The sequence below is a fragment of the Laccaria bicolor genome, genomic scaffold (genome assembly GCF_000143565.1).
Source record: "Laccaria bicolor S238N-H82 LACBIscaffold_28 genomic scaffold, whole genome shotgun sequence".
In the NCBI taxonomy this organism is placed as follows: domain Eukaryota; kingdom Fungi; phylum Basidiomycota; class Agaricomycetes; order Agaricales; family Hydnangiaceae; genus Laccaria; species Laccaria bicolor.
Window position 1 is genome coordinate 141322 of NW_001889899.1, and position 17294 is coordinate 158615.

The window sequence follows — 17294 nt, forward strand, 5'->3', positions numbered from 1 at the left end:
TGCCTGCCCTCAATCAAAAGCGGCCCTAAAGTGCCTGGGATATATAGCGCTGGAACGTTCTTCGCTTTTCTTTTCCTTTCCCCATCCCTCCTTCCATCTTAGATATAGTAGATATGTTGTAGTAGTTACATCACAGTAGATACCCCGTAGCTATGCCCAGTAAATAGTGTTAGAATAGCCGTGAAAAGAAGTACAAGCCATGATAAAATGTCTGGGTTAGTGTGCGTGGATACACGATGGATAGAGAAACACGGTCAGATACATGGGTCCACGGTGTGCCTGAACGCACAATCGTAAATGCATCTGGACGCACGATGGATAATGCACCCAGACATGTGATGGGTGACACACCCAGATATGCGATTGATAATGTGCCTGGATGCACGATGCCTGGTGGATAATGTGCATTCATCTGTGGACCCAAAGCCTTGGTATGGGATTGGAATACTCTATGATCTCTATCGATCACGCCGAAGAAGCCTTCTCCTGCGTTCTTCATTATGGATAAAGGTCAGCCTTACTCATTGCTATTAACCTCGTGTTTATTTCACTTTCTCGGCAGATTCCTTGTGCCCTTTGCAAGTTTCTCAATTGAGGCTGGTGTGGACAATGCGACGACAATGTGGGTGGAGGATCGGAGGATGATAGATTCAGTATGTCGATCATGCCTCAAATTATTTCCATGGTACTAACATACATGTAAAGGATTTCATCGATAACAACAAGAACCCTGTTGAGCTGGATGAAGCCACTCCTCAACAGCTCCCCGATTGAGACGGGTGTACTAGGTTCGACATTTTAGGCTGTAAAGCCTCAAGTTAGTTATCTGTAACGTCTTAGTAGATGAGACATTCGATTGAATCAACTGTTACATTAATTACGATAGAAACACGCGCTAACGGCATGTGAGGTGCTATGGTTCTGTATAAAATACCAAACAATATCTCTATCTCTGTAAATCACCCAGCTTCGTAATGGCCTGAGGTAGAGCCAGAAAACCGACACAGCAGCCAGCACCTCCTCGTACAGCTGGCCATAGAGCAGCGCCAGTCAACTTTCGTGAAGATGCCGGTTCTGGAGAAGAATTCGACTTCACTCCTTTGGACGAACATTCTGCCGATGAAGATGTACAACAACCAATCTCTCCCGCGAGTGTCGAGCCTGTAGCTGGCTCTGCTGCCTCCACCAGACCTGTCACGCCTTCTGAGAGAGCCTCAGAACCCTCACGGAGCCGAACAGCCCCAGATATTGATTTTTTCTTTGAACGCGGATACAAGACGCCTCTGGTAAGCAGAACTCTATGTAAGCTATGCAGGTACGTGGTCATCGATAATTTTATACATTGTACTGACAAGGATTGTTATGTAGGGCGAATGGGATAGACTTGCGCCAGGGTGCAGGTAGCTTCTCAGTGTCCACCTTAAATAACCCATTGCGCAACCACCTCCTAAGCCGCCACAAGGATATTTATCTCCAGAAGTGTCGTGAAATGAGATGGAAAGTCCCTGCACTCGCAAGCGAAACTGGAACAGCCCCTGCGCCCCCTGGACATGAAACACAATGTCTGCCATTTTCCCAGGAGGCATTGATACAGCATCTTCTCAATTTCATCGTTGCAGATGATCAGGTTGGTAAAGCACTTTTAATGTTTGGTATTAGTCTAACCTTCTTCGTAGTCTATAAATGTTGTTGAATGCCCAGAATTTCGACAGCTCCTCTTGCTTTTACGTGAGGACCTCGAGGACAAAGACATTCCCCGCTGAACGAAGATGCGCGAATCCATTATCAAGGCATGGCATGTGTATTTCAAGGTCCTAAAACAGGAATTAGCAGTATGTTGTTTCAATTGACTGCTTTGTTTCCTTGTATTCACTGATCGCTCTAGGATGTGCCAGGACGCATTTCCTACATGGCGGATATTTGGTCAACAAAAGCTCGGTACCCATACCTGGCCATTACCGCACATTGGATACATAGAGACAAGTCTACCAAGGGTCTTCAGCTGTGTTCTACACTCATCGCATTTCACCGTCTTCGAGGAAGCCACAACAGGAAGAGGCTAGCAAGGGTTGTCCTCCATCTCTTGGATCGAGTTGGGATCACAGTCAAGGCACGTCTATGTTTCATTTTCTTTCCCTTTTCTACTTTATGCTTACGTGCACAGGGAGGCCATTGGACTCTCGATAACTGCTTGCTCAACGATGCTTCCTCAGAGAACTCGAGTTACTTTTACGCCCTCGCGACATTGAGTTTAATCACAAGGAGAATCATATAAGATGCTTCCCACACGTTACCAACATATGTTCGAATCACATCATCGATGCATTTACTGATATCACCCTGGTAGATGATACAGGGGGATTCGTCGCATCCGCATCAGGCCCTCCAAGCGATCCCGATAATCAGAGCTACGAAGAAGCAATTGCTCGCGACCCAATTGCATTGTGCCGGAGTACCGTACAAGCAGTACGCGCCTCAGGTCAACGACATGACCATCTGGCAGAAGTAATAGAGGATGGAAACAAGAAAGGGTGGTTCAAGTCAACCGGGGATCTGACCATGACTATACAGGTTAAGCAGGCACAACTTATACGTGACATGAAGGTTCGGTGGGACTCTCTTTACTTCATGATCAATCGGTTTCGTAAACTACGCCCGGTACATTTGAACTCTATCGTTTTATAAGTGTATACTTATGAAAATAGGCCGTCGAGTATTTTCTTTCTTTGCCCGTCAATAGAGAGCTTGCGAAACTTAGACTTACTGATATGGAATGGACTGTACTCCAGGATTTTGAGATCGTACTGGGTGTATGTCTCTAATATTGATACCTGTTCGAGGCTAAGTCTTTTTCTTAGGTACCCCATCAAGTGCAGAAAATCATGTCGAAAGAGCGCACTCCCGTTTTATCAGGCGCAATTCCCGCGTTCAAAATGTTCATGACGGCATGGGAGCAACTTGGGAGAGAACACCCCCACTTGGCCCGATGGATGGATATCGGTATCGACTGGGCGACAACTTACTACAAGAAAATGGATGATTCGCCTGCCTACATTATTGCGATGTGTGAGTTAAGGTTCAAATTCATAGATCATTTAATAACTTGACATCATCAGTTCTCAATCCCTCAATATGATTGTTGTGGATTCGACGACACTGGGAGCCTAATTACGTTGCCAGGGCCACTGTAATTATAAAGAATACCATAAGTGTCTCAGTTTGTTACGGTGACAGTACGCTAACATACTTGTTGCAGATGCGAAAATACCATGACCGTCTTCATGGACAAGTTCAACAACCTACACCTGGTACAGCGGCCTTGCAGCAACAGAGGCAAAGCTGGCATGACTTAGCTGGACAATACGGGCTCGAAGATATGATGGATGTTTCGGGTGCTTCTTCGCAGCAGGTCCAAGGAGTTGAAGAACAGTTTGAGTCGTACGAAAATGGGCCGCTCTCACCGCGTGGCACAGATATTGTAGCGTTTTGGGCGGTAAGTACAATGCCTCACTATTTTCCAATTTGCGTCACTGATTTCTTTACAGATAGGCGATAAAACTCATCCAATATTATATGCGATGGCATTAGATTATTTACCCATTCAAGCATCCTCGGTTCCTTCCGAGCGCGTTTTTTCATCCAGTGCTGAAACTGATACAAAGAGGCGAAATCGAATCCACCCTGTTCTAATGGAGGCGCTTCAAATGTTAAAATTTTTGCTCAAGCAGCAACGGCTAAACTTTACGGAGGGATGGGCTGTCACAGAAGACGAACTCGAGTACTACGCAGATGACGACGAAGATGCAGTGGATTTGTTAGGGAAGCTAACTTCAGAAATTATGGAGGATGGTATAGATATTGATGAGGTAATTCACGTTGTTGGACAGGATGACGAGGATTGATAGAGATATTATTGTATACAACTTTACTTACCATCACAATGTACATTCTCCTTGAATTCTATTATATATTTACCCTCATTCTACTTAACGCGCGAGTCATCAATTGCCGCAACATTTACCGGCTATAACCAGTTCAAAGCCACCGACTAAGCTGAGCCGAACCGGATTTGATCAGCTCTCGAGCGATCCACAAACCAGAACCGGCAAAAGCCGCCGGTTCAGCGAGCTGGCTTGCGGCTAGCTGAGCCGTGGCAACACTAGACCGAACCGGACTTTCAAACACTAGTGTACCAGTGTTAACGTATGAAGATCTCAGTCAGACACGGATGTGGTGACGACTCTATATTGTTAAGCTACCTGTTAACGTATGAAGATCTAAGTAACAGGTAGTGTTAGTATCGAGTATGTAAATGTAAGTAGGAATAAACTCACCTCAGTCAGACACGGATGTGGTGACAACTGAGGAGAGGGGAAATAAGGTTTGAGTATTTATATGAGAAAAACGGGTGGCTTGAGTAAAGACTGGTAAATACCGGAGGTAAATGTGGGTAATTGAAAAGAGACGAGAGATCGAGAATGAACAAATAAAGCGTACGCGGAAACAACTGAGGTCACGAGGTGTCTCCTTCAACAACCAGTCTTTTGCCAAATGGGTGCGCAGTGTGTTAATAATTGTTGACTCCTCTGTTGGTGACTCCACTGCAGCAAGATGGAAGTGACGCTGACAGAAATAGAGCTCAGGGACCACTGAAAATAGAACTCAGGGACCGCTTAAAATGGAAATATATTCCTAATTAGGAAGGTTGGGCAGGGGGGGATGGTAAAAACTGACCTTAAATGAAAAATACAACGTCATGTACTAAACAAATTTTTTACATACCCCTTGTAGTAGACAATGGAGAGGTAAAAGGTAAAAATCTGAATCAAGTCACAAACCAAACACACATCAGCCTCATGGACATCCAATGCTACATCACCATTCCAATCTAACCTTCATGTGGAATGAGAGGTGGATCCAGTGTTCTCTGTGACAAAGACACATGATTCACTGGTGCTGCTGCTGGTGATATGGGTGCCTGGTATCTCCTCTGGGATCAGGGTGTCGCCAATAGCAACTATGTCATATGGCAAATAGGTGCCAGGGGAAAGGTGAGGTGTTGCCAGACCATAGTGGTTGAACACTTCTTTGAAACCACTATTAGGGTGGCTAAAGATGAGTTGGCTTTTCAGTGAGAAGCCAGTAGTGGGGATGAACATGATCCAATGGTTGGTCTGAATTGGTGTTTGCATGAAAGCTAAATCGGCATGAATGGAAGGGATAAACTGCTATACATCAAAGAACTCACAACGCATGGCAGCCTGACTAATGTCCTGGTTGTAGGGTGGGATTGTGATTCCATAGGCACCAACAGGAAAGCTGCTCTGCTGGTGTTGGTATATGCACTCTGCTCCTCCACTGATGTCTAAACCATGGTGGGTGACCTGTTGTTCAACCCTGTCAGCACACGAGTATGTGAAAAGCGGCTGGGCATCAATGAGGATGGTGTCTCGGATCTCATGGATATCATCCTGAGGCTGGCCTGGTTCATAGTGCTTTTCTCCAAAAGGCTGATAATGTGGCATCAGTTCCCTCTTTTCAATGATGCGCTGAGCCATGGTGAGTGTGGGGGCATCAGCAGGCTCATTGAGAAATGGTGGTAGTAACAAAGCAGCCCAGGCAACTTGAGACTTATAGGTGCGTTCAATGTGAAGTTTGTACCTAGACAGGGCATATTTGAGCATGGCTTCCAACTCTGTGGGGTTGGTGATTCCAGAACAGTCACTGGGGGTGAAGGCCTGGGGAAGCAGATAGTTGATGTTGGGCATGTTTTCTGTGAATAAAACTTAGTGATAGGAGGCGCATGGGTTCAGTTGAACTCACAGAAGTGGGTTTGGAATGAGCTGTCTTTGTAAGAAAATGTAGGTCCTAGGTCGCACCTGATCGTTTATTGCATCAGTGAGATGAAGAGGGTAGTTGGTGAGGTCTCACAGAAGCAGTTGACCTAATGATGATGGGGGAGGACAAGCAAAGAAGGGCTGTATTGTATGTTCTTAGACCAATTTTGAATGATGTCGTCATATATTAGGCGGATCGGTTAAACATGATCAAACACTACCACACACAAGCAGAGCCTTATAATCCGTGTCCTGGACATTACGGCAACCATCTCGTGAGATTCGGAATTTGCAATTGAGATATGAGTACTGAGTGAGTGCTTTCCCTCTCTTCCTCGTCTCGACACCTGACGACTAAAGAAAGGAGTTGTCTTTTGACTCTTTTCGAGTCCACACCCCTTTCCTGCTCTCCCTCTTCTGTCGTCTTCCCCTCCCCTCCCCTCCTGTTTTCTCCTCCCATTCCTCCTCTTCCTTTCTTCCCCCTCCTTTTACTCTTTTCACACAATGTACTTACCCAAAATATCAACAGCATATCCACCCCGAAAGATGAAACACAACGCCTCTGTGCAGTATCTCCATCTCGCTGTCCCCCTTCCATCGTTCTTCCGTCTCCGGTCTTTCTTCGAGCTGCGCACACAAGCCAAACATCTTTTATCACACAGTTCATGTGTGCGTAACTAATACGATGAGTTGGGATTCTCTGCCTAAGGTATCGGACAGTGGGAAGGGCGGGCGTCTACGTATTCCCAGACAGCGGACGCGAAGGATAATCCCGCTGCTGCTGCTAACGACATCAAACTCGAGCCCCTTAGAGTGCTCTTGACCTCGACCTCAATGTTATCCTCACTTTTGCCTCTACACGTCAATAGGAAAGAAGCAGTTAGATCCCCATTTCGATGCATCCGTTTTCGAAGGAGTTCAAGCTAGTTGCGGAGATTGGGTCGGATCCAGATTTTGGAGGTTTGCATGGTTTGGATACGCCGGCGGTTGAGTATCGCGAGGGGAGGTTATCTTGGGGGTGATAAGGCGCAGGAGAAGGGTAGGGAGCAAGGGGAAATGGCATTGTGTACTGGATCGATACCCCTGCATGACGTGGGGGAGATGACAGTCTTGAATTCAAGTGTGCAGAGGATGTTGGTTAGGTCGGGGTTGGACACTACTGTTGAAGAGATATTTGATCCTGCACCCCCACTGTAAGGCTCCAGAGGCCATGATCGACTTACATAGTTAAGTCATGAACACGAAATTCTTACCCAACATACATAATAGAAAGCTTCAAGGGGTGCGTATATTTCAACGGTGCCATATATAAGAGGTCTCGTGTAGATTCAATCAAAGGGTCAAACACCAAAGCACCAAGGATACGCGCGTACGCACTGACAACTCAATTCGAGATCGTGTCAAGCTACTCTAGTACATCCACCACCAGTCCTTGCACCCGCAACATCGGCACTTGGGGTAAATCAGAAATTTTCTTAACAACTTGATCGTAGCCGCGAATTGAGACCGCTTCGAGTTTAGCAGCTTTACTGGCATTGGTATATCTCGCATCGAGCATGATTGGGCCGGTGTAGTGGACGAGCTTGAGGTGTGGCAGAAGGAAACTCTCCGAGTCTGTGCTTCCGGCGCGTGAGTGTAGCGCATCAATGAATCTACTGGAGAATGGAGGGGCGTGCTTGGAGTTGTACAGAACCAGCTTGGAAAGATGTGGTCATTTCTTGCTCCGAGAATATGTAGCCGAGAAAGGAGAAGCGCGTTATAGTTTCCGCACAGCTCGAGCGGAAGATGAGGGTCCGGAAGGAATTCAAACAAGCTTGGCTGATTTCAGAGGAAAAGACATTTAAGTCCTCGAGGTGGGGTGTAGAGAGCCTGTCCAGCATCAAATAGTTTTCGCCAAGAACATTGACACGAAGCGATTTGAGGCTGTTGAGCTTGATGACCGTAAGGGGTGTAGTGGTAGACTCGCGTCTTCTACAGCCTTGCTCGTTCAGCACGAGATCCACAAGGCTTGAGCATTGCTAGAGAGTATCCAGGTAATCCTGGATGCCATACCCTTCGATCTGAAGCGCTTTCACCTGCTCCCAGGGAAGCATCACTGGATGCATTTGATATAAACCAACCAGAGTCACCGAATGAAGCCGAGGTGCATGCACAATCACTGGAAAATCTGAGTAACCTTCAAGATCACATCTTACCGTGAGACGTTCAAGAATAGGCGCGTTGAACCAGTCAGGCAGAAGGTGCAACAATGTGCTTGGAATGCCGATATCAGCGGAGCGCCATTGTCCGGAGTGCGCAAGCAGCAAAGAGAGGACCGAGTTGTCAGCTGGGGGATCTTCCCACCACAGGTCGTGTTCTTCGTGAATTGCGATCGTTATGGACAATGGTTGTTTCCTTGCCTGCAATAACTAATCACTGAGGAGATCTTCCTGCTTTTTCGTAGCCTCCCTTGAGACTTCCAAGCCCACTGTAACGGAGCTCCAGAGTTCAGATGCGGACCAAGCTATAGTGCGCCAGTGGTGACAGATACTCCCAATGCGCAGGGGTGAAAAAGGCTCATAGTCCGCGTTGCAAGCGAAGTGGAAGTATGGCGGTTGTTCTGCACATTTAATCCCCGCACGCAACTTTCGGATGCTAAATTTGACCGCACAGCGCAACTTCCGACTATGTAAAGGCATCAACTCTTCCATGTAATTCCTTTTGAACCACCCTCTAGCTACCCCAGCCCTACCTTCTACCACTTCATATAATTTTTATCTAAAATGACCAGGTCACAATTTCGCACTTTTCACTGATTCCTAATACCTATTCATCTCCTTCATATTAATTCTTATAGTCATCCCCAGGCCATCTGCTTGCTTCAAATTGACCAAAGGGTATCCTGTAGCATGTGAATCAGTTGTTATACGTAGTAATGAAGGTTATTGGCAAGACTGGTGATGTAACTGATGAGTAGTATGCTCCTCCACCCCTCTCCATGCACCATCTCCCATGTAAACTGCCCCTATATTCTCATTGCTATACTATTATACTACCTTTCTATCAAATAACATACATGACACACTAAATTACAGCATAAATAACAAAATGCTTGAGAGTAACAGTGGCTCGGGGGATATGGTGAGAACCAGTACCGGATTTGGTAGTTGGCAATGATCAAGCCGATAATTCCGATCCTGATGATGGAATTTACCTTAGAAGGATATTGAGACTCCGCCTGATCGCTTCTCATGTTGCAACGTCAACCTTCTACACTGTCACACGTTGACGGACATATGCCGCTCGCTGTCAAGCACAATGAGCTCGTACCTTAGTTTCAATGCAAATTATTTGATACAATAGATTCTGCAATGATACTCTACGTACTATTTTAAAATTGAAACAGAGAAAAGAAGATTTAGGCAATAAATAGATGTACATTATGTGAGCTTGCCGTGTTCAACGAGGGACGATGTTGAGGATTGCTTGGGTGACGTTGCATGAGAAATGCTAGACCAAACAACCGAATTTAGCATCCAAAAGTTGCGCGCTGGTCGAAAGTTGCGTGCGCGCTCGGAAAGTTGCGTGCGGGGATTAAATGTGCAGAACAACCGCCATATGGAAGTCATTGTTACAAGCTCGATTGGAAGACGCGCGAACGGGACTCGGGCATTCAACTGGCGTTTGACCGCCACACTGTGGTTCGTCAAGTTAGCCATGCAGTCAAGGTGTACCTTGATAAGATCGTCGAGCTCCACAACTTTCGCTTCTAGTTTTACCCGTTCTTCTTCCAGAGGCATTTCCGAGTTTTTGAACCTGCGTGCTGTCAGCGCGTGCCTAACCACTTTGCTGATTGTAGACAACTCACTTCTTAGTATTGGCCGTACCCATGATAGCCTATGGGGAGTACCAGCACGGTCGGATTGAGTAGCTGAGATGGGGGGAAAGCTTGATGCGCTGAAAAGACCTGATGGCGTTTCGGTTTTTAAGCTCGAGGACAACGTGATGGACCCTGAAGGTCCGTGTCCACCGAAATACTAAAGGCAGCGACAAGGACCAAGCAAAGTGGCGTGGAGATTGTTTTCTGACCACATGCTTTGGGCACAGGAAATTTACAGTGCATGACCGTGCACTGCTGTGCGACCGCCGGGCGTAGCCATGCAAAATTTCACAGTAATCGTACATTTTGCACAGCAGTGACCTGTTGAATATGGTAAACACACACAAGATACAAAGCGAGTAGAACTCGAACCTGGATCAGAGGGGTGTTGTTTTGTGCACAAACTTTGTGGGGCCATCCACATGCTTTGACCTTGACTTCCCTCTGCGGCATGAATGGCGGTGGCTCGAGTACAAGTAACGGCCACCCACGCGTCAACCGTGCCGAAACTCAATATTTCGAATGCCTTGTGGCAGCAGGGTGGCCTCCTTTAGAGAATGGGGATCTGGAGGGCGACTCTTGGCTCCTAAAGTATTGGGGAAGCCGTGTGTTACGCCGCGGAGGGGCCATGGTGGGTCCGTATATGATGGAGGCCATGTAGGAAGATCTGGCTTCAACGGAAGTCATGGAGGAGGAAACTTTTGACAAAGGTCGTGGTTGGTACCTGTGTTAATTGATAGCATGCGGCCTTGAGTAGCATAGGAACTTCGTTTCCTGCACAAAGCAGGTCAAGGACGCCGTGGATTTCAGTATTGTGATGCGTACGGTGGAAAGTTATCTTGCCAGTGAGGGGAGCCAAGGAGGTCGGTCGTAAAGTTTCAACAAATAGGGCCGCGCGGCCTGTATAATTGTTTCGTCTACACAGTATATCCTTTAGTTCCGCATGTGTCGAGAAGGTTGTACAAGCCTCTTACTTTTGTGATTTGCCTAAGGTTGGCCATCATATTTTTTGAAGAGTTTCGGAATGGCCCGTGCGCTCTCCTGGCCATCATTCCGCTCCGAGTCCTGCTCATAAGAATCAAGATCAAACCAACAGCAACGTCAATTCTATTGCGCCTAGTGCTTGCGTCGTGTCTCTAAGGGCGACAGCAACCCCCATCTAGTACGGAACAACGGATCCGTTTGCTGTCGGTACCAGTGTCAACGGTACAAGAGAAGTTGGATTATGGAGACTAGAAGTCTAGGACCATGGTGCGTTTTTTTTCTAACTCTTTCCGCTTTTCAACCATTCGTTTCCCCCTTTGCCTCAACGCTCCGTGGCTCCTCGTTCTTCCCCTTCTTTCCACATTCACCCCGTAAAACGCTGACGAGACACACATAGAAATTGATTGACCTGAATGTCAATACAGTGTACCACTATGGTACAACCTATCTTTCGGCCTATCCACCAACGCGTCAGGGCCGGGCGCCTACAGCTGGTAATGGGCCTTTGGCGTCTGCCCAGGACTAGCTAACGCTACACACCCACACGCTCGCCTGCCGGCACCCCAATCCGCTGAATGGGCCTTTGCCTCCGCTGTAAACACGCCCTCGGCAGGGCCTCTACATTGTACGCAATCGATTCCGTAGTTGAGGAAAGATCCCTACCCCCCTCTGGAAGCCGAAATCGATATGAAGAAGCTATGCCAACTTTCTGAATGCCATGGCTCGTATATCAGCGCACTAATCCTCTCGGAAAGGATATTCAGATGGCCAATCGGGCAGGACATGGATGTGGACGCGTTACAGGTGGAAAGGGACATGATACTCCATCCCAAGTCCTCTCAGTTCACCCTCTCCGCACAGTCGTTTTTGGACCTACGAGAAGCGTTTGGAAATGCATGGCCACTTCTCCCCCCCATGTTGACCCCACCTCTACCAGGCCCCTTCTTTTGAACCCCCACGCGCCGGAATAATTCAGACTCCCGCACGCTGAGCTTCAAACTCCCCTTCCCACCGAGGTTCAGCCTGGACGCTTACCGGTTACCCTTCGCCTTCCCTTCTTCCTCTTCCACCTTCCCCTTCCCTCGCCCTCCCACTCTCCCTCCAATTTCCTCTTCGTACCTCGCCCCAATCACTGCACTTCTGTTCCCTTTTCTCTGACATATACCTCCTTCCTCATCTGCCTTCTCCTTTTGACGCTCACACTCCCCCTTTTTTCATCGCCCTCTTTCTCCCCAGCCTCTTTCTTCTATTCTCACCCTCTTCCTCTTTTGTGCCTTCATCCCTTTCCGCCAATTATCTACCCCAATATCAAACAAACCTGCCCTCTTACACCTTATGCGTCCGTGGGATGGGATGCTAAATACGATTGATGTCGAATGTTCGCCTTGAGGAGATGCACTGCAGCGTCCACGTTCCCTAGTCAAGCAACACGGCCGAGTACAGCTCATGCACCTCCGCCCTTCTCGCAGGACTGTATCACGGTTGAGGCTCTGGGTTTGGGCGCCTCGTTATCTCCAGACAGCGGACACGAAAACAAAACGATCTCACACCCTTCGAAACGCAACGGATGAATCCGACAGTGCCTAAACCCAAGAACACACTATCCCGCCCCTTGTCTCGCCTCCTTGACCTTGACATCATCCCCTCCGACACCGTCTTAACGCCCAAAGAATACCAAGGAGGCAAGCTGTGGTGGTTGCTCAACTATAGTTCCCCATGCAGGACTCTAATGCTTCTTTTGGTGAAGAAGGTACGGAGATTCAAGGCAGTCGCGGAGGGTGATGGATATTGGGAGTGCATACGATCTGGAGGCGGGGGTTAAGTACCTTGGACACGGGAGCTAGGTATCCGCATGGCTTGGACTGGGGTTTCGAATGCGGGGGAGGCGGAGCGAGGACGTGGCTGCGGGCATGCTTCCGTCGGTCGATGTAGGAAGATAGAAGCGGGTTGGGTATGGTGTCAAGCTCAAGCTGATTGGGGTGTCGTCGTGGTTGGTCATTTAAGTACGTGCTTCGTCTTTTCTCATTGGGGTGCGACTGAACTTCATCAGCGTTACGCAGGGATCGCCACGCAGCTCATGTACATGTACAAGGCTCCATCAGTCTATCGTGTTTGCTTGAAAGTTGAGCTCTCGGATTTCTGACCTGAGCTTTACCCTTCCCCCTCTTGGAGGCGTTCCGGAGCCGTTTAATCTGCTGGTCATCAGTGCTTTTCTAACCACTCACATCGACTGCCGGAAGCTATAACATCGTCGGTGGACACGATAACTTATGCAGGTTGGGGTGGAGCGTAGATAGCTGTTTTTATGTAAAATGTAACGATATTGAGTGGTGAAGGGGGCAGACAGGTGGTCACATTCATGGCGGTCCGAATGCCGGTTCGATGACGTCATGTTTTGTCAAGAAAGTCAAGTGACTTCAAGTTTGCTTTCACCATCTACCTCAGATCACTTCAGTAGCGCGAAGGGTCACCGGCACCGGTCATTAATTACAACGCCTCCGCGTTGAACAAAGGTATTAGACTACGTTCAAACTACGTTATTCCCAGATCACTCAACCCTTGACAGTCGCAGAACTCTGCACAGTTCGAGTCCATGGGCAATGCCACCACTGAATCAAGACTCGGATGATGAGATCGTTGTGATCTTTCCGAACAACGGGATCCTGCCATTTGATAACCTGCAGACTGACACGGAGCTCAATGAGGTTTATGGGCTGGTTCCGCCATTTGACATGGGCGGTTACTCTAACCAATCGTTTGGAAACAGTGAGTTATCAGGCGAAGATTCGGAAATGTGGATCATACTCATCTCCGTGCCCCATCTCAGGCAATTGGTTCGCAGGTGCAATAAAACGGCATCGAACGTTAGAGATGAAGGCTTCAAGGACCGGCGTATCCCTAGACATATCCCGCGCTCTGGACCTTCCCGTTGAACTTCTCCTCGAGGTTTGTCCAGAACTCAGCATCTTGCCATCAAGCGACTGAGCCACGTACCAATTAGATCTTTGAATTCCTTCACCCTATCGACCTTTATTCTGTTGTGCGCTCATCGAAGAAACTGAGGGCCATTCTCCTGAATCGGCGGGCATCGGCTGTGTGGAAGGAGGCGTTTAGGGACTCTGCTGATGTTCTGCCGCCGTGTCCTCAGGATGTGTCTGAACCCCAATGGGCTTCGATGTTGTTTGGCCCGGCGACGTGTGATGTAGGCTGTTTCATCCTTTGAGAATCACATTGGTATTGATCAACGGCGTAGGATTGTGGAAGGAAGGGTGCCATGATCGATTTTCACCTACAATGGCGGCTTTGTCAGTTCTGCATGGTAAGCAAATATAAATATTACGAGCTGTGATGATTCCAATTTACTGGAGGGTCCTTCTGAATTATACAGGATGCCATGTATGTCGACAGGTCTACCCTTGATCCTGATGGATCTTGGAGCGAAAATCCTGATGTAAATGTCCTTTGGAAGTGCATCCCATCCACTTACCACCAAGGTCCATTTCTTCATTAAGTTTGATAAGATTGCTTTGACCGACTGCCCAAACTAGACCCTTTATTTTACCCAACTGAGTTGAAATATGACGAAGAGCCCAAATATTTGATGCGGGATATCTGGAAGATGAATGTGAAGTTTTCCACTTTTATCTCGGATCTCGAAACTCCTGGGGTAGAAGAAGCGTTTGAGGAATTTCAGCGCTTTGTAATCGACAAAGCGAGTCGTCGCCTTGAAGTAAAATACGCTCGTCCTTGTCAAAATCGTTGTGTTGATGTCATTGTACAGGATGCAAAGAAGGCCAACGCGTATATGGTGCGGATGGCCACACAGGTTTCGGAAGAACAGGCGGAACAGATGAAAAGATTGATTGCTCAGTAAACATATTTTTGGCATCTTCCTCTCAGAGATGTTGACGACGCACTTTATCCCTAGCCATACTTTTGTCCTTTTACGACGCGGCCACGATCAAGTGGATCTAAATTTTGCATCAGCCGAGCTTCTTGGTCGATATTCGTACAGTGAAAGATTCAAGGTCAATTACGGTTGTAAGCTTATCTCTTCACGATTTATCCTCCTTCTAAAAGTTGGACAAAGCTTTTAAAAAACTTGCTCTTGACGTCTTATACATTTCCGAGGCCCACAAGGTTCGAAGGTTGGCAGAACATCGACGGTTATTGGTCGTCGCAAGAAAGAAGTTGGTGAATGACCTATATATCACTCACCAAAGGACACTTCCTCCCATTTCGTGGTCACATTTACCAAATGAGGCTGTGTTCTTGGAGGAAAGTCCATTTGCGGTTTTCATTGCTTCGGAATCAAACGAAATTGGACAGCTGCCAGAAGGGTCGGTGCAATCTGACCTGGTACCTTTCCTCAGTTCTTGGATGCAAGCCCGAGAAAGCGAAATCTACGCCAATCCCTACGCTAGGATGGCATCACCAAATAACACGAATTTGGAACTCGCCGTCAATGTTTTCGTCTGTCCCATATGCGATATTGTCGGGACGACACGCCACACTTCGGTCTTGATCGGCTTGAAAGACCTGCGCTCTCACTTTAGATGCCTTGAATCACCGGACGCGCTCAACTTCAACTTTAGCTTTGAGGGACTAGCTTGCGTGCTCACATTAGTTGGTCTTTTGGATATGGACCCGGCAACGGCAACTGTGGATGATCTAGACGCAAGGGACGCTCGGTTTTTCTGTGAGACTTGCGAAATATCACGGAATGGGGGGGTCTCTGGCAAACAGGCTTTGACATGGCGGGAATGTGTAAGTCGTACAATTCCGACGCTGTCCAAAATTAATGTGAGGCTGCATAGATCTCTCATGTTAACGATCGGAAATTGTTGCCAGACGGGGGAGGCCATCGCCTTGCATCTTGGGCGCTTCTAACGACAGAGGCAACGGAATCTATCAGAAGACGTGAACAACCCTACCCGAATCCCGGGGACCATATCTGGTGTTGTAACCACTGTCCTGAACACTACGACGACGCCACGACAAAGACAAAGGCACTCCGCCATGCAACGGAAGAGTGCGTATCCCTCAATTTTCATGGGAAAACAAACATTTTATGTGCTCAACTTGAAGGCATTCCATTGACCGGCCTAGCGTCAACGTTGATGTAATATACGACAGACGACATTTGATCCCTCCCCGAAAGCCTATTTGTGTCGGATACGATCCACCAGAGATTTATCAATGTGGAAAATGCCCAGACACGATCAACCGTCTCTGGCAGATCGACCGTCTCAAACGTCATTTGCTCGATAAGTAAGTTTAGAATGACTGCCTGCTTATAAATTGATAACTAACTGTCGTTCCGAAGACATCAACTTACGAACCCAGGTCCGAGTGACTGGAGAGTGGTGAAAATCGTAGAGAAGGCTTGTAAGACAACGGCGGTCAGGCTCAAAGTCCATCGTAAATGGGAAAGCAGAATGAAGAGGCTCGGTTTGGAACGCGATACACTTGGCTGACGGGAGACTGTAAGATTTTAGAACTTTGGTGGACTGTTGTTGTACCCTCCTCAAATCCCTCTGTACCTAGGAAGATAATTTTTGTCACGGTAAAGCCCTATGAATCCATTGTACCGGATCCTATATAGTGCAAATCCACCTTCATTCCCTGTGCCCTCAACGACTCCACCTGGGCAAGGCCAACGATCTCATCGATACTCTCATCATAGCTGTGAACCGCAACTGATTTGAGTTGAGGGACATCACCTGTACCGCCAACATTATACCTCGCGTCAAGCATATTTAAAAACGCGTGGCTATCAAGCGTAATAGGACCGACATATCGGAGGGATACGAGGTTCGGCAGAAGACGTCGTGAACTTGAACCCGAATGCACGGTTGCAAGTGCAGGTGAGCGGAGTGCATCTATGGCTATATTGGAAAGTGAAGGGGCATGCTGTTGGAATAACACCTGGTATATGGTCAAGTATTCCATGCATCTCGAGGACTTTGTAGATAGATCGAGATTGATGGATTAATAAGTCCGAGAACATCACCGAACAATTTACATGTATCTAGTAATTAGTAGTATATTCTAGTAGTTACATTTTGTAGTATATAAGCAGTACTTTACACTCCCACTGCTTGTCCAACGGACTCCGATGGACTTTCATCGGACCCTGCCATTTCCGATGGACTCAGTGGACAGTCCGTCGGAAGACCGTCGGAGTCCGTTGGACATGACTGGATTCCGCTGCAAGTCCAGGCAAAGTCCAGTGAAAGTCCACTCAAACTACTTAGAAGTAAGAAATGGTTGGACTGGCCGGAATTCTGTGTCCGTTGGACATTTGCTGGACTTCCGTTGGATTTCCAATGGACAGAGGCAGAAACCATCATAATTGCTAAGTTCTCAGTCTGCTGGACTTCCACTGGACTTCCAATGGACTTTCAATGGACTTCTAAGCAAAAAAGGCACAACTTCCAACAGACTTTCAGTGTCCAGTCTGCAATTCTTATAAGTAAATCTAAACAAGTCAGGCCCTGGTCAGACCTTCTGCTAAATTCCTTAAGACATTGACATTTCAAAAACAAAGTATATTTTATACCTACATAAATTTATTTTACTACATTCTATGTTACAGAGAAGGGGGAGGGGGT

General features: G+C 47.4%; 5 protein-coding genes across 5 annotated transcripts; 3 read left to right on the forward strand and 2 right to left on the reverse strand.

The window, feature by feature from the left end:
- Positions 1-207: 207 nt before the first annotated feature.
- LACBIDRAFT_330578 (uncharacterized protein) lies at positions 208-3902 on the forward strand (the record flags this gene model as incomplete). The annotated part of the gene is made up of 13 exons (XM_001884827.1): positions 208-215; positions 563-653; positions 844-905; positions 989-1127; positions 1295-1302; positions 1369-1627; positions 2165-2249; positions 2348-2604; positions 2706-2810; positions 2859-3066; positions 3211-3233; positions 3257-3493; positions 3546-3902. The coding sequence occupies 13 exons, from the start codon at positions 208-210 to the stop codon at positions 3900-3902; spliced, it is 1839 nt and encodes a 612-aa protein (XP_001884862.1).
- A 437-nt stretch (positions 3903-4339) lies between these two features.
- On the reverse strand, positions 4340-4758 carry LACBIDRAFT_304505 (uncharacterized protein; the record flags this gene model as incomplete). Its single annotated transcript, XM_001884926.1, has 3 exons — positions 4340-4361; positions 4436-4623; positions 4735-4758. The coding sequence occupies 3 exons, from the start codon at positions 4756-4758 to the stop codon at positions 4340-4342; spliced, it is 234 nt and encodes a 77-aa protein (XP_001884961.1).
- A 137-nt stretch (positions 4759-4895) lies between these two features.
- On the reverse strand, positions 4896-5768 carry LACBIDRAFT_330579 (uncharacterized protein; the record flags this gene model as incomplete). The annotated part of the gene is made up of 2 exons (XM_001884927.1): positions 4896-5197; positions 5249-5768. 2 exons carry the CDS (start codon positions 5766-5768, stop codon positions 4896-4898), a joined length of 822 nt encoding a protein of 273 aa, XP_001884962.1.
- Positions 5769-12532: 6764 nt separating this feature from the next.
- On the forward strand, positions 12533-12823 carry LACBIDRAFT_304507 (uncharacterized protein; the record flags this gene model as incomplete). The annotated part of the gene is made up of 2 exons (XM_001884828.1): positions 12533-12683; positions 12741-12823. 2 exons carry the CDS (start codon positions 12533-12535, stop codon positions 12821-12823), a joined length of 234 nt encoding a protein of 77 aa, XP_001884863.1.
- A 457-nt stretch (positions 12824-13280) lies between these two features.
- Positions 13281-16383, forward strand: LACBIDRAFT_330580 (uncharacterized protein; the record flags this gene model as incomplete). The annotated part of the gene is made up of 13 exons (XM_001884829.1): positions 13281-13419; positions 13448-13626; positions 13682-13882; positions 13934-13999; positions 14049-14076; positions 14229-14550; positions 14609-14721; positions 14771-14828; positions 14904-15447; positions 15498-15712; positions 15817-15951; positions 16007-16068; positions 16286-16383. 13 exons carry the CDS (start codon positions 13281-13283, stop codon positions 16381-16383), a joined length of 2160 nt encoding a protein of 719 aa, XP_001884864.1.
- Positions 16384-17294: the final 911 nt, after the last annotated feature.